At 33.3% G+C, this 14,412-nt stretch overlaps 1 protein-coding gene across 1 annotated transcript in view; it reads right to left on the reverse strand.

Moving 5' to 3' along the window:
* Positions 1-10,272: 10,272 nt before the first annotated feature.
* The window catches only part of LOC118195079 (cysteine dioxygenase type 1-like), a 48,297-nt gene continuing 44,157 nt past the window's right edge, over positions 10,273-14,412 (reverse strand). The window contains exon 5 of the mRNA XM_035366314.2: positions 10,273-10,450. Coding sequence (XP_035222205.1) covers positions 10,403-10,450 — 48 coding nt within the window. The 3' untranslated portion in view covers positions 10,273-10,402. The remainder of the gene's footprint in view (positions 10,451-14,412) is intronic.

A 14,412-nucleotide genomic window follows, 5' to 3' on the forward strand; every position in this document is an offset into this window, starting at 1 on the left:
ACATCAGAGTGTATTATTTTAACATGTTGAGACGAATCGTAGTGTTGGCAAGTGGATTTTTGGAAAAAGAAGGTTCCTGAAGAATATCTAGAGAACAATGATCAAGGTAAAAAACTTTTCTGATATCTCTGACATAATGCAGAGTTTATGATGTCTGAAGTATTGTTGGTCTTTCTCAAGATCAAAAGACTCTGTTAGAGCTATGATTTTTATTAAAGCTTCTTAGCTTATTTATGAATTTCACAGTTGCAAATCTACGCCTGCTTTCCAAGGACATAAAGCCGCTTTCTGCAACAGCTCGAGGAAGCCTGCAACCTAAGGGACGCGTCCCCAGGTGGCGGATAGGGGAATGCCTCCACTGGTTTCCAGTGAGTGGTAGAAGGGAAATAAAACCGAGAACCAATAGGTAGAAATCCAACCTCCTTGAGGCAATGGGCCCTCTTTTCTGTGGATTGTGCATTTAATGCAGCCTGGCTTTAAAACATTTAACAAATTAACTTTGCTGTCGCCTGGATTTGAGTCGTGGACCTTCCACTTGCTAGTTGGACGTGCTAACCACCTACCCCACGCAAGCATTTGCGAGAGAATACGGTAATTTCTATATTTTATATCACTCATTTTTAAAGCTTGTATATGTAGGATGTATTGCTTTCTAAATGAATGTTCTTGCTGTAAAAGTGTAGATTTGGATTATTCAAGATTCACATGCAGACTAGTCAAAATTCCCAGGTTACAATGATTTAATATTTCGTGAGAAAGTCATGAAAATTTCGAATCTTTTATGTTTGAAGCAATCTTTCTTAGACAGCCATATACTCCAAATTAATACTTCGAGTGGTAAAGTATTATTCGGCTTTGCGTTATTTCACTATCATCTTATTTAGACGGGGTAAATATTTCCTAAACATAAAATGTCTGTTTCTTAGATTGGTTACTTCAGTAAATAAAATAAGAAAGAAATGACACATTTAAAAAAATATTTTATCAGAGTAACTTAATTTGACAAGAAGAATAACACATTTAATTTGAAGGCGGCCAACAGAAAGGTTGGCGTATATATCTTCTCGTAGAAAATTGCTTGGTACATGTGACCTTATTAGCAAATTAAAAACCTTTGATATTATTTACTAAATTTTACGAAATGCTATTGTGAAGTTTCTTATATTCAAATAAACTGGTATAGTGAACTCTAATGATATTTACCAGAATGACAGAAGGTAAGTTTTATATTTATTTTTATTATCAAAACTTACGCTACATTTCTAAAAAATTCCCTTCATTAAGTGCATCTCTGAAATATTAAATCGTATTAAGACTTTCAAATAAGGTCTATATTAAATCACTATGATAACTTAAGACAGCTCTTTCCGGACTTTTCTAAGAGTATCTTTAGAGATTCAAAATAAGAAAAATGTATTTTATTATATCTATTTGCTGAAAGATAATTAACTTAACAATTTCATTTATTCTAGCTCTCAATAAAACTCACAATCTCTTTCGCAAAAGGATGGGATAAAATGAGCGGGAACAAAATTGGATTGCTTCACTTCACTTCACAGAACCACTCAAATTAATTTTTACTGTACCGTTTATATCTTGTTTTGCGTATTTACTTTTTCTTTTGCTTCCCGGCGCAAAAATGCTGTTTATATTCTTTCACGATTTTTGCCTCTGCTATGTAAATTTGAATTACCAAAACTGCTCATAGCGTAAAGTTTAAAATCGATACTTTTCTACAATGCAAAAGACATTAAATTAAACAGCTTTTATGCATTCATGCAGAAAAATTCTTTCTTCTCACGCGTAAGTGAATTTGCTTCTTTAAATTAATTTTCATGGGCAACAGGAAGAGCATCTGTGATAAGGTTGCAAGCCTTTTTAAATTCGATAAGATTTTACTTCTTTCTTGTCTCATTTTGAAAGAAAATGGTTTCATGAGATTTGACATTTTTCTAGTATAGAAGTTCTGTTACCTTTTTATGTACTTTTTTCAGCGGAATGAAAGTGCAAGAAGATTCTGAAGAAAGCTTATCTCGCTATTTTTCTTCTATCTGATACTTAATTTAAAATATGTTTTCAGTTACATAAATCTCAAAGAGATGTAAAATCTAACTGGAGGAGAAACATGCTAGTACAAAAATTAAAATTAAGCTAGAAAGGAGCCTGAAAGCGGTGTAGATTTAAATTTGTGAAATATAATAACAGAGAACATCTTATGAGGCAAAAATTCATAAAAGCTTTATCTGTAATACGAGAGCAAATTGTACGATTACTATTACTTTTAAGTATTTATAATTTCAGCCTTTAACATTACTTCTTTTTTCCGTTTCCTCACCAGAATTCAAACAGTTTGAGAGTATTAAAGTTGGGGCGTTTGAATTGTAAGAAAGAGTGTGGTTCTGCCTCTCGAGGCGACATTACTAGGTTTCAGCAGCTCTGATAAGATTGAAATTATTCGGCTTTGCGTTATAGCTTCCATCATTTAACTTGTTACGCCAGTGAGAAGTTCTAAACAAACTTAGTTTTAAATTAAATTGCGTTATCTTTGACCATTAGCTTAGTTTAACTTTTGAATTTGACAGTTACTTTAAGTTACATCGTCACAAGTGGTGGCTGCTTATGTAAGCATGAGACTTTCATTTTTTGTTTAAGTCCTGATTTAATAAAAATTTTTTAACCTTCTCAAGTCTCTGTAGTTAGCTTCAGAACAAGCGATAATTCGCTCTAAATATGTTAGGAGTCTGTATGATAGTTTATGCTACTAAAGCAAGTCAAACCCTATAAAATAATTCGTCACTGACACCCGCTTTCAAATTATTAAGTTCTCGAGAAAGATAAAACTCCGAATTATAAATCATGAGATGGACAATATGCGTCCGTCAACCTCTTGTATTCGATATACGTAAAAGAACGCCATTTTTTGTTAAGTAGTGTGTCACGATTTTTATGGGAAAGCAAGCAAATAGGAAAATATTTATAATAAAGAGTAGTGTTAATATCAGATTTATTGACAATAACTGGAATGTCCGGAGAAGGAAATGAGTATCCTGATTCAGTTTCCAAAGAGAACTGAATGGGTAGACCAACCGAATTCATAACACATAAAATCTTTGTTAAACATTTATTATCTAAAAATGTTAAAGTGTTAACAACATAGCAAATCCAGAACGGAGAAAACAAAGACAGTTTTTCAAATAATTTCAAATGTCAGCAGTACTGGACTGAAGGAATTATTCGCAATTATATTGCTATTTGCTGATTACCCATATTGCTGATGAAAACCACCCTAATTAATATAGTAGTTAGCGAGACTGCGATATCACTTGGGCCTAGGTTTGTATCATGAAGAAGACATGGGTTTTATACACAAATTAGTGCGTTTTAGCTTTGCTGCATGGAGCGATGTGTGAGGGATGACACTTAGAATCTAGCGAGTAGAAGTCCTATCGGGAGTTTTGTGGTAGGAGAAGAGGGCAGGAGACCCTTAGATTCCATTTCTTAGGGGTTCTTTCCCTTTCCATCACTATATAAATGATAATGGAGTTGGGCAGAGTTGTACTGTTATCTATAAAGAATAGTATCACGCATTAAAAACATTTCGGAGGAATAATTACTTAGTAAAAATTTTCTGCTACGTCACATGATAGCAAATAGCCAGTACCCCCGGATTACCATACATCCATTACAAACGCTGGTTGAATTGTGCATTTTTCTTTCAATGGTAAAGCAAATAGAATGAATGTTTGAAGCATCTGTTCATACAAACCAATATATTATATTGTCATTAAGTTATTTTGATGCTGGAGTCGTGAAAAATGAGCAATGCCCTCGCTAGGACTCTAACCCGGACCTCTTGAATACGCGCCAAATGTGTTACCACTACAACACGAAGGCATGCAGAAAGAAACCTTATAAGATATATGATAGCAATCTAAGATGTCCAAGATCTTGAGCAACGGCAGGCGGCAGGAAGCTCCAAGAAGCTGCCATTTCCTTGATATGTTGGAACAAATATATGATGCCGGAATTTTAAATTAAAATTGGGACGCATCTTGATGTTGTAGACGACTACAGCTTAGAATTTCTAATTTTTGTAACCATTATGTCAAGCTACATCAAATTACCTGCCAGACCATTTGTAATTCATGGGATCTGAAAATGTTGGCATTCCACCTATCGCCATAGCTGTTGCATTTGATAATCTCTATCATTTGATATACTGCCAGTTCTAAGACATATTACCAAGCCACATGTTATTATATCTTTATTTTTCAGATTTAAACATGCAACTAAATGAATGATTTAAAACCAATTTACGTACTCTTAAATAATTTATACATTTAGTTTTTTAATGAAATCTCTAGCTGACGTAATTTAGATATATGTGGTGCTGTAAGATACAGAACTACTTACTGACACTGATTGATTGAGATTTAGTTGAATGATTAAGCATTTCGGAATTTGTGTCCAATAGAATTCCGCGTTCAACTCGAGTTAAATGGTTAAATGTGTAATTACATTTTGGAAACTTGTAATTTATAACAAGAATTATTTACCAATTATTCCTAGCCGTTCATAGCTAGTGAAGAATTAGCTGTCTTGCAATTCCAAATCCATTATAAATTGTTATAGTCCTGGCAAAAGCAGTTTCATGCTTTAATAATTAAGGATTAAGGAATTATAAAGTATAGTCATAATTTCTTTAAATAATGATTTTGCATAAATTTAGTATTGTCGTTTTTGATAGTTAATTGATAATTAATAGACCGGGGATAATTCATACATTAATATACTAGTCAGAATTTTATGGATTCTTGTACTCCGTTAGTATATGAATGAAAGCTACGAAATAGTTACTTTTCTGGAGTGGATGTGACCAGTAAACTTAAGGATACTTTGCACTGTCCTTTATTTCCATAAAATGTTGTTGCTAACGCAAATATCGTGAATTATTATAGAAAACTTTGTTTATTATTTTATTATTAATTTTAACAGTACTATTTTAATATTACGGAAATTAAATCTGTTTATGATAGATTACTACGAACTTGTAAATTTTCCCCGCAATTTCCCTGGAAAAATACGCATGTTTCATAAATCTCCCTTAAATTAAATAAATAATTTTAAATCGTTCAGGTTTTAAACTTTGATTACATCTACCAACTCAGATTGAGTTCCAGTGCTATACTATATACAGCTTTAATGAATATAATACACTGAAACATAGCAGAATAACGAAGAACGGCATATCTCAAAAAATTGTAGTTATTTTAATTTTAATCGAGTTTAGAACAAATTTTACGAAGTTCTTCATCTCGAATTTCTTTTGTTCTGTGTTGAACATGGGTTCTGTTAAATTTACTCTAATTTTTTATCCATCCAGTCTCCATCGTCTCCATTTTTTATCCCCCTATAAACGAATAACCTTATCAATGACAACAGTAATAGCTATGAATCATTCATCGAATAATGTTTCAGAGGTACTATCTACTACACTTTTGTTAATGAAATTTAGAAAAGTATCGTTTGTATCCAATTCCAGGCTTAGTTATTGTCACATAATCTGTATGCATCTCTTAATGTTCTTTCCTATGCATGTTTAAATTAGATATTATTTTTATGTATATTAAATTTCTAAGTACTTTGTTTAAGTGTACCTGAAGTGTTTTCTATTATTTATATGTCAATGTACATTTTCTGTAAGAGTAAATTTCAAAGCAGTCTGTGTGAGAAAATTATAACGAGGTATAGCAAGACTGAAGCATATAATTTTAATTTATATTGAAAACAGACACAATATCCAACAACAACGTTTACTAAATTTGAAATATGAACAACGTTTACTAAATTTGTAAATATGTTTTCTCCTATTAAGTAAGATTAGTAAAACGTCTGTCTCTCGTGCCCTACAACCAACCTCATGACAGGAATTTCAGATGGATAGCATTTTAGGTGCCCTCATGATTCGAAGACACTATACATTTACGAACATTCATGGCATTTGCAGAATTCGAACCTGGGTTCTAACGTATGACAATAGGCTGTCCTGCTACTATGACAAAAGGGCAGCATTGCATGCATCTAGAAGTACATTAGGCTTAAAGAATACCTGAAGCATTAAATTTAAGTTAATGGGAGTAATATATTAGTAACAGCTTCTAATTTTTGTAATTAAGTGCGAGAATCACTGGTAGATAGTGCACGGATATGGGCCCTTTTTAAGATTTATGAGGATGTATCTTCAGAAAAACATCAATCAGCACATTAATTGCTTCTTCTTTTCTTTATGTACTTCTTTATTGCAAGCGTAGTGTTCTTCAGACTGTGTTCACCTGCCAGAGCCGAAAGCAATATACTTAACCGTAACCTACTGCTTATTGCTAGCTCGAGAAATAATAAAAATTCAATTTTCTGCTAAATGAACAATTGTTATCTAGAAAAAGCGTAATTCAAACATATCGAAAACAGGAGATTGTGTATGTAAAATGAAATGTAAAGTGTTGCTAATATGATATCTATCTGTGTTTTACAACCAGTAATATCATGTTTAATTCCCAACATAAAAGCTAATCAGCAGTTACCAGCTGAAATATTTTATCATTGTTCAATAAATTGCGTTTTATATTTTGAGTGTATCAACTGAAAATGCATCGTAACATTCAATAATTTCGAAAAATATGCTAATACAATTCAATAGCTTTCAACATTGCTAAAAGGCGCTTTGTAACCCTAAAGATTACTTCGTTGATAATATTTTTAGGATCATCCTTGACCGCAAACAAACAATGCGGTAGCATTCCTAGGATTTTGACGAGTTTTATGAGAATTGTTGACGAACTACAAAAGCTGTTTTGTATACGAAAAGCATTCTATGTGGAAACAGAGATTCCTATCTCTACTTTTACAAGCTAAAAAGAAATTAATTAGCAGTTTGTGTTCTGCTCCACTTACCGGATGTGTTTCTTACAGAATCTACGGTGCATGTCTGCACACACGTAGAAGACATTTCACATAACAAAGCTTCTTCTTACTAATCATCAACATGCATCGTCTCCTCTTCGTTAATGAAACTACGGTCGGTTAAGCGTCCAAGTTTTTATTTTAGAAATTAACTTTAGAATTAAATAAAAAAGGCGAATCTTTTAGTATTTGACAGCTTCCGTCTGTCCCAATGATCTCTATTTGCAAGGTCAAAATAGTGAATAACTTAACAGAACATTAACTGTCCTCAAAGAAGCCGACACAATGTTTTTCAGCAGAAATGAGAATAAGCGTACCAAATTGTTAATGACATTTTACTGAGAATAATGTCAAATATTTCAACTAGAAAATTTCGAAAAGTAGGACAAGGACATAGATTAATTCATACGTAATACTTTAAGGAAAAAAAAAGAAGCCAAGCATAAAAAATATTTTGTGTAATGAATTATTTGCTCCCTACATTAGGTGAAAGATAGAAAATAAGTCATATTTTTAACTATATATAAAAATGAATCTGTATGTATTAAGTAGTTTTTATTCTATAATAGTTTTTAATTGTATTAATGCTGAAATTATAAAAGGATTGACAGGTAGTCAGTCTGTAAGCATGATCATATATAAATTGCTGTGTCTAACCCAAAAATAATTATAATATAATTAAGATAACTTCCGATTTACTATCGTATTGCCTTTTGTCAGGATGTATCTCTTTACTTTTGGAAGTATAGAGACATTGTGCATATGCTTGTTTATTGCTCACATTCATACGAATAATTTTATATATTACATCGAAAAGTACATGCTTGATCGAATGATTCTTTACTAAATTATTTCTATTCTTTCTGAAATAGTTAAAAACTTATATATCTACACTAAAAATTTCTGTTAACGACGCTTTAATCTTACTATAACTAACTACTGTACAAAGGTTGGGCAAAATGGAAGAGTAAAACGTCGATTGTTTCGAAAAGAAATTATTTCTATAGCTACGAGCACTTATATCCCTGAATATAACTGTTGTGTCTACCATTTTCTGCCAAGTCAATGGATGGAGTCGTACACCATCAAAGCATCTATTTCCTTTGATTTTTCTGCAGTAAAGTCCCCCCCCCCCCATTAACACGAATAACCTTCTTTTTACTGTTTTAATGGATAACTCAGCAGTTATTTTATTTTGACAAAGAGGAAATAATAAGGATTCATACAGAATAAGTATAAAAGTTGTTCCAGTACCTCCCATTGCCCCGTCACGGGAAATACATGACATTCTCGTATTACAATAGCGCACATTTCCATGGAGAATGATGGCTTTCGTCATCTGAGATGCGTATCCTTTGCTTCTAACGCTCGGGAGAAATTGGTGTTTTTTTTTTTTTTTTTTTTTTTTTTTTTTGTATGTGATATTTTTTCAATATCTCCAATGCCACCGTCACAAAAGATTCCTAACAGCGCCCGTTATGACACTGTACATTGTCATAGAGGAGGATGGGGTCCATCACCAACAAATGTCATCGTTTTCTTCTAAGTGCAAATGATGGCTCAGGTGACGAATTCTCTTTGATAATACGCGGTGTCATAATGCGAGAGGTGTCAGTGCAAACCGCCAGATCTCTTCCCCAGCGTGATCTCCATTAAAATTGGTATGAGTTAATTAACTTAATACATACAATCCACATAGCCCTTGGTGCTTTCATACAACTGGCTTGACCCCTTAGAATTCATTATCTGTTTAAATCTCTGGCAACGTTTATGTTTAAGTCTCCGTATTTACGTTTAAATGTTTAAATCTCTAGCTAAGTTTCTTCCCCGCTCTTTTTTTTTAAATTTCTTCAATGCTACTAAAGTGATCTTTGAAGTGAGCTTACACTTCCGAAAAAAGAAAGGTCTTTAAGATCTTTAGGAGCTAAATCTAGTGAAGAAGGGAGCTCGTTGAGATATCTCTACAAGAAACCACTTGACAAAAATAGAATTGTATGACTGTGCATTGTCAGAAATTAATTATTCGATTATGCTTTTGCAGGCCTAATGTGTTGAATTCTTTTCGGAAAACTGCCATTATGCATTCATAAAATCTGGAGTTCACGGTTGGTCTTTCATGAATAAGTTTTCTGTGAATTATCCGTTTTCTACCAAAAAGTCTCACCAGCTCTTAACTTGACATTTCTGAAATTGAAGTTGAGACAGCCGTAATGAACTTTCTCCAGAAAATAGCCCTTAGGCAGACAACTTTCAGAATCATAAGAAAACCACCAGTTTCATCTTCGGTCATATGTTAAAAAAATCTGCCATTTGGATCAATTCATAGCATGCAGAACTTTGATCTTATTTCTGCTTTGCACTCAATGCTTGAGAGAAAGAAGTGTTTTCTGTTTTTCAAGATGTTCTGCTTGAGCTTTGTGAGCGTTTTCTTTACTGTCATGATTTAGTCTTTAACTAAGCTCATCAACTGTGATTCAAAAGGAAAGGTGATAATTTTTCAGCAACAAATTACGAACTTTTTTTATGACGTTTTCGTTCGCTTGAGACTGCGAAGGACGATCACTCCTGATTTCAACATCAATATCTCCTCGTTCATCATGAAATCTGCCATACCATCGAAAGCAATACTAATAGATCCCTATACGCTTACATAACATTTCAAAGTCTCAGTTGTTGTTTTTTTCTGTACAGCAAATCTTTGTTGATTTTCTTTGCTCAGCTTTCGAAATCATGATAGCAGATATTGAATCAAAGTAAATGATTAACAGCACAGAAACGTTTGCTATAAGTAGACAACAACTTAGGAAAGGCAAATCGAGATATCTTAATAATAAATGTTGTCAATTATTATTTAACAGATTTCCTGAGATTGGTTTAAAATATTAGTCTTGTAACTCTGTCGATACTCTGTTTATTTTAGTTGAAAGAAACGTTTGTTATATGTAGATAACAACTTAGGAAAGGCAAGTAGAGATATTTTAATAATAAATGTTGTCAATTATCATTTAACAGATTTTCTGGGATTTGTTTAACATATCAATCTTGAAACTATGCGGATATTCTGCTTATTTTAGTTTTATTACTTTATTTTCAGTAGAAGTAATTAATGACTAATATTATTACTTTATATTCTGTAGAGGTAATGAATGACTAACAATAACAAAGTTCTGCAGGGACTTAGTAGTTTAATAAGCTTGATAAAATTGAGTAAAGTTAGGAATTTATAACTCATTAGCTTACTGTTTTTATCAGTTGCGTGTTGAGAAATGTAGCCTTTTTATCAGTTGAATTAGGAAATGAATATGCAGGAGATGAAGATAGTAAACAAATTTAATATTATATTGTCAAAGAAACGTTTTATGATGTCAAAGAAACGTTTTATGATTTTATGACACAAATATAATGTAATATATATAACGAGCTATATACAATATTTATAACTTCAGTTGTTTTCGAAGTCTTCTTCATCCAGTTTAGCGGATGAGGCGCCCTAAAAAGAGAAAAAAAAATGTAGGTTTTAATTAAACAATAATAACAAAATATTTCAGATATTCACAAATGAATCTTTTTTAGACTTTCAAAGCTTTTATTGATTTCGGAATTAAAAATTATCGCTACAAATAACCAGTCAAAACTCTTTTACAGCAAACATACCACAAACCGTCCCATTGGGGACTTCCAGGGAGTCGTATTATCAAACGATAACTGTATATTGCCGCAAACGATTTTACGTTATTGAATTCATGGATAAAAAAAGAATTTATACAGTAACTCTGCAAACATATTTAAAGACGTAATCTTTCTTCTATAAGATCTTAGATCTTGGCTTGTATAAAGACAAATCCCGGCTGTCTCTAAAGGTATTTATTAATAGAGCACCGAAACAGTTACATATACATATCTGAGGTTATGTTAGCTCAGTTACAAACAGTTACAAGACAATGCACACCAAAAAGGAACACCTAACATTTAGAATTAACGTTTGAGGCCGGGAGACATAATATTGGAGAACCTATCCTCATCGCAGCTGGAGATCGACTGCCGTAAACTACTCACGTCGCGACTAGATGGCACTCGATAAAATAGTTCGGTTATAACCAACTAGTTATGTTACAATGAGAGAAAATTATCAGCAAATAAATTTATTGATGTATTAAAAATTATTTAATAAAATTCTGCTTTGAAATCTTTATTATTGCCAATGCATGATATCTTTCCAAAAATCCATTTGCTTCATAGAACATGCTTCCTTCCGTCCTTTTTTTTTTCTATTTTTTTCTTAAATTTCTTAAAATATGAATATTCTTTGTGTTTCAAATATTATATATTTTATTTTTTCCGGTAAATTTCTTACATATGTTTAAAGTTTAATTAACCTCATGCTAAGTGATCTTGCCTGAATTTTCTTTCAAAACTTTTTACACGCATTTAGTAAAGAAAAGAATAAAAAACGATATTCAAATGTAAAGTTTAAGACAAAGGTGAAAATGGCGAAAAGACGCAAAACGCATACCCAGTCTTACCATATACTATAGAATGAAATGATAAAAATGCCATCTTACGGCAGGGATCTCAGCGAAGGGATGCAGGCTTATTAAGCATACCGAGTTGTTGGATACCGGTTGGATACTTGAGCAGAAGGTAATCATTTACAGTAAATTGTACATTTGTATTAAACCTCAGGCAATCAATAAGATGCTTCAATACATCTCTGAAAACATGTTTGTTGTTTTGTTTGTTGAAGATGTTTTATTTATGAGAGGTCCATAAGTTAAGAGGATTACCAGCCAGTTAAGGGATACAATTAAAATATCAGTACAAATCAGAATTAAAAAATAAAGTAATGTTAAAATATGAAAAATCTGTATTTGTTAGAATATATAGAAGTGATATTTATTCGTTTACTTTCATTTCTTTCAGCAGCGTGCAATATGTTTGTAGGAAGCTTTCAAGTTTATATGCTGAAATTTATCATATTTATTTCGAAACTTGATTGCATTAAGTGGATCAAGAAGGCTATGCTAGGTAATAATAAAGTAACGAAGTTTCTACATACAAAGGTGCTCATAAAAAAACCTTTTGGTATGTATGAATCTGCTCATCCAATCGAAATGAAATTTAAAATATTGTTGTTTCAAGGTATGCGGTCGAGATCGTGATGATTTTAATCAACAGAGCTCTCACAGTTACGGTTACAGCGAAATGATTTCGAAATTTTTGAATGGTAAAACATACTTTTTTTCCTATGTAAATTCATCAGCGCACTAGAAAACCATAATGGAGCTAGAAAGATACAAGTATGACGAAAATTGTTGGCGTAAAACTCTTGCAAAGAAGAGTAAAGGGCCAATGACAACACAGAGAGGGGGCGCATTTACACACTTTGCGTAATTCACAGAATTAGAGAGTAGATGAACAGATTACAGAACATCATGCGCAAAGCATTGCTTGTGGAAAACTTTAATAAGTAGTATGGGAAGATTGTTTCTTCAATCATGTATTCAAACGTGCTATGATGACAAATGGAAACAAGGAGATGTCTTAGTAAGGCTGTTTTATCTAAACAGAGAAAATGCTCCGAGAGCAGTGTAAGTATATCGACTAAATCATAAGATGAGACGAGGATCTCTCTCGGTAAAAAATTGTACGTTGATTTGGTAAAAAAGGTACGTTATTTGGTAAAAAATCTGAAAAAATTGGACGGACATGTGATAGAGCGCGATCCGCCACACGTGTTCCTGTTGAAGGTGTTACGGAAATGCATAATTCGATTACTGCAGTCCATTGCATATTGAAGTGTTGCCCGCAGTTTGGATGTACCGAAAACCACAGTTTTCAAGCTTCTGCTTTCTGTTCTGCGGATGTTTCCTTATCGATACCAGCACCTCCAGATGTTCCAATATGGAAACGAGCAACCTTGGGTCGATTTCTCCTCAGATATGATGAGAATAGCAGGTGGCCACTGCGGATATTATGGATGGATAAGGCACATTTCTGCTTAACTTTGTTTGGAAACTCTAAGAACTGCGTTCACTGGGCTGAAAAAATCCTCGTAGGGCACCAGAGCTTTTACACGAAGCTAAAGTGACTATGTGGTGTGACATCCTAAGCACATTTGTTTTCGGTTCGCACTTCTTTAAAGAGGTCACTTCCAGAGGTATGAAAGTGTGTTCCGTCACAAGTGCTCGGCGTACAACAACGTTGCAGAATCACGTAATTTCAGAATTGCAGCAGCGAAATATCGTTAATGACATTGTAAGGATACAAGATGGTGCTATTCCATATGCACCACCTGTGTTCGGCAAATGCTGCAGCAGCACTTAGGATATAGAGTCATCTCCCGTAACGTTTCAGTTACAGTTCAGTGCAAGTGACCAGATTTCCGCAGTGAGGTCAGAAGATCTGGCCACCGCGACGCTGCAGATGCTGGATTTCTTATTCTGGAGTAGTCTGATATTTAAGGTGTTCACATCAAATCCACGAATTGTCGAAATCGTCAGAATTGAAAGGTGTCATAAAACGTGACGTTATGCAGATTCTTCCAGCCATATTAGTTCGTTACTATTGTCAAGCATCTCCCGCATACAATGCGTTATCGTCTGAGAAGGCGGGTACTCTGTAAACTTATAATTCTAAAAGTTTTTTCCCTTTCTTGTGTAGTCATTGTTCTTTTAAATGCTGTTCTTAGCAAATATTTTATGCCGGCAGTTTTCGTCATGCTTGTATAGTTCTTAACTCCATTTATGATTTTCCAATGGCAAATCAATTTAAGGGGAAAAAAGTGAGTGTTGTGATTCGAAAATGTCGAATATTTTTCGCTGTAATCGTAACCGTGAGAGCTGTATTGTTTTAAATTATCATAACATAGTCTCGAGTGAGTACATTCAAATAACAAAATCTGAAATTTCATTTCTATTTGTTGAGCGGATAGGCCGCTAGGGGTTCATAGATCAAGGAAGTTATTTTACGAACTCCCTGTGCTTTGGTGGTAAAATTATATACATTTACCATGGAAACCGAAATGATGAAAAAATACCTTTTTTAAATACGGTTGCGAAGAAGGAAAGAAGTTCAAATTTTAAGAGAGCAAACAGATGCAAATCGCCAGATAAAAAAAGAACTTTTGTCGCTAACCGTCACTATAAAAAGTATTTCATTCGCCTTCCAATCTCAGTATAGAATCGAAGGAATAGTTTAGAATTTACTAAAACACACACACACACACACACACCAAAAAAAAAAAAAAAAAAATCCGATACATTTTCTTTTTTCCTGAGCCAATAGGGCGGCTCGCATGCTCTGCGTAACAGATTCAGTAAACAGACATTTGATGCATTTATTATCAATGAGAGGCACTGACAGAATGAAGTTTAGTTTGCAGGAAACAGAGCACTAATAAGATTTCTGCTTCTATCATGCACTGCCTGGCAGTGGTATTAGGATGCTGAGGGA

Source organism: Stegodyphus dumicola, chromosome 5 (assembly GCF_044657685.1).
Source record: "Stegodyphus dumicola isolate Sdum_Otavi_A_Nest chromosome 5, ASM4465768v1".
Lineage (NCBI taxonomy): Eukaryota > Metazoa > Arthropoda > Arachnida > Araneae > Eresidae > Stegodyphus > Stegodyphus dumicola.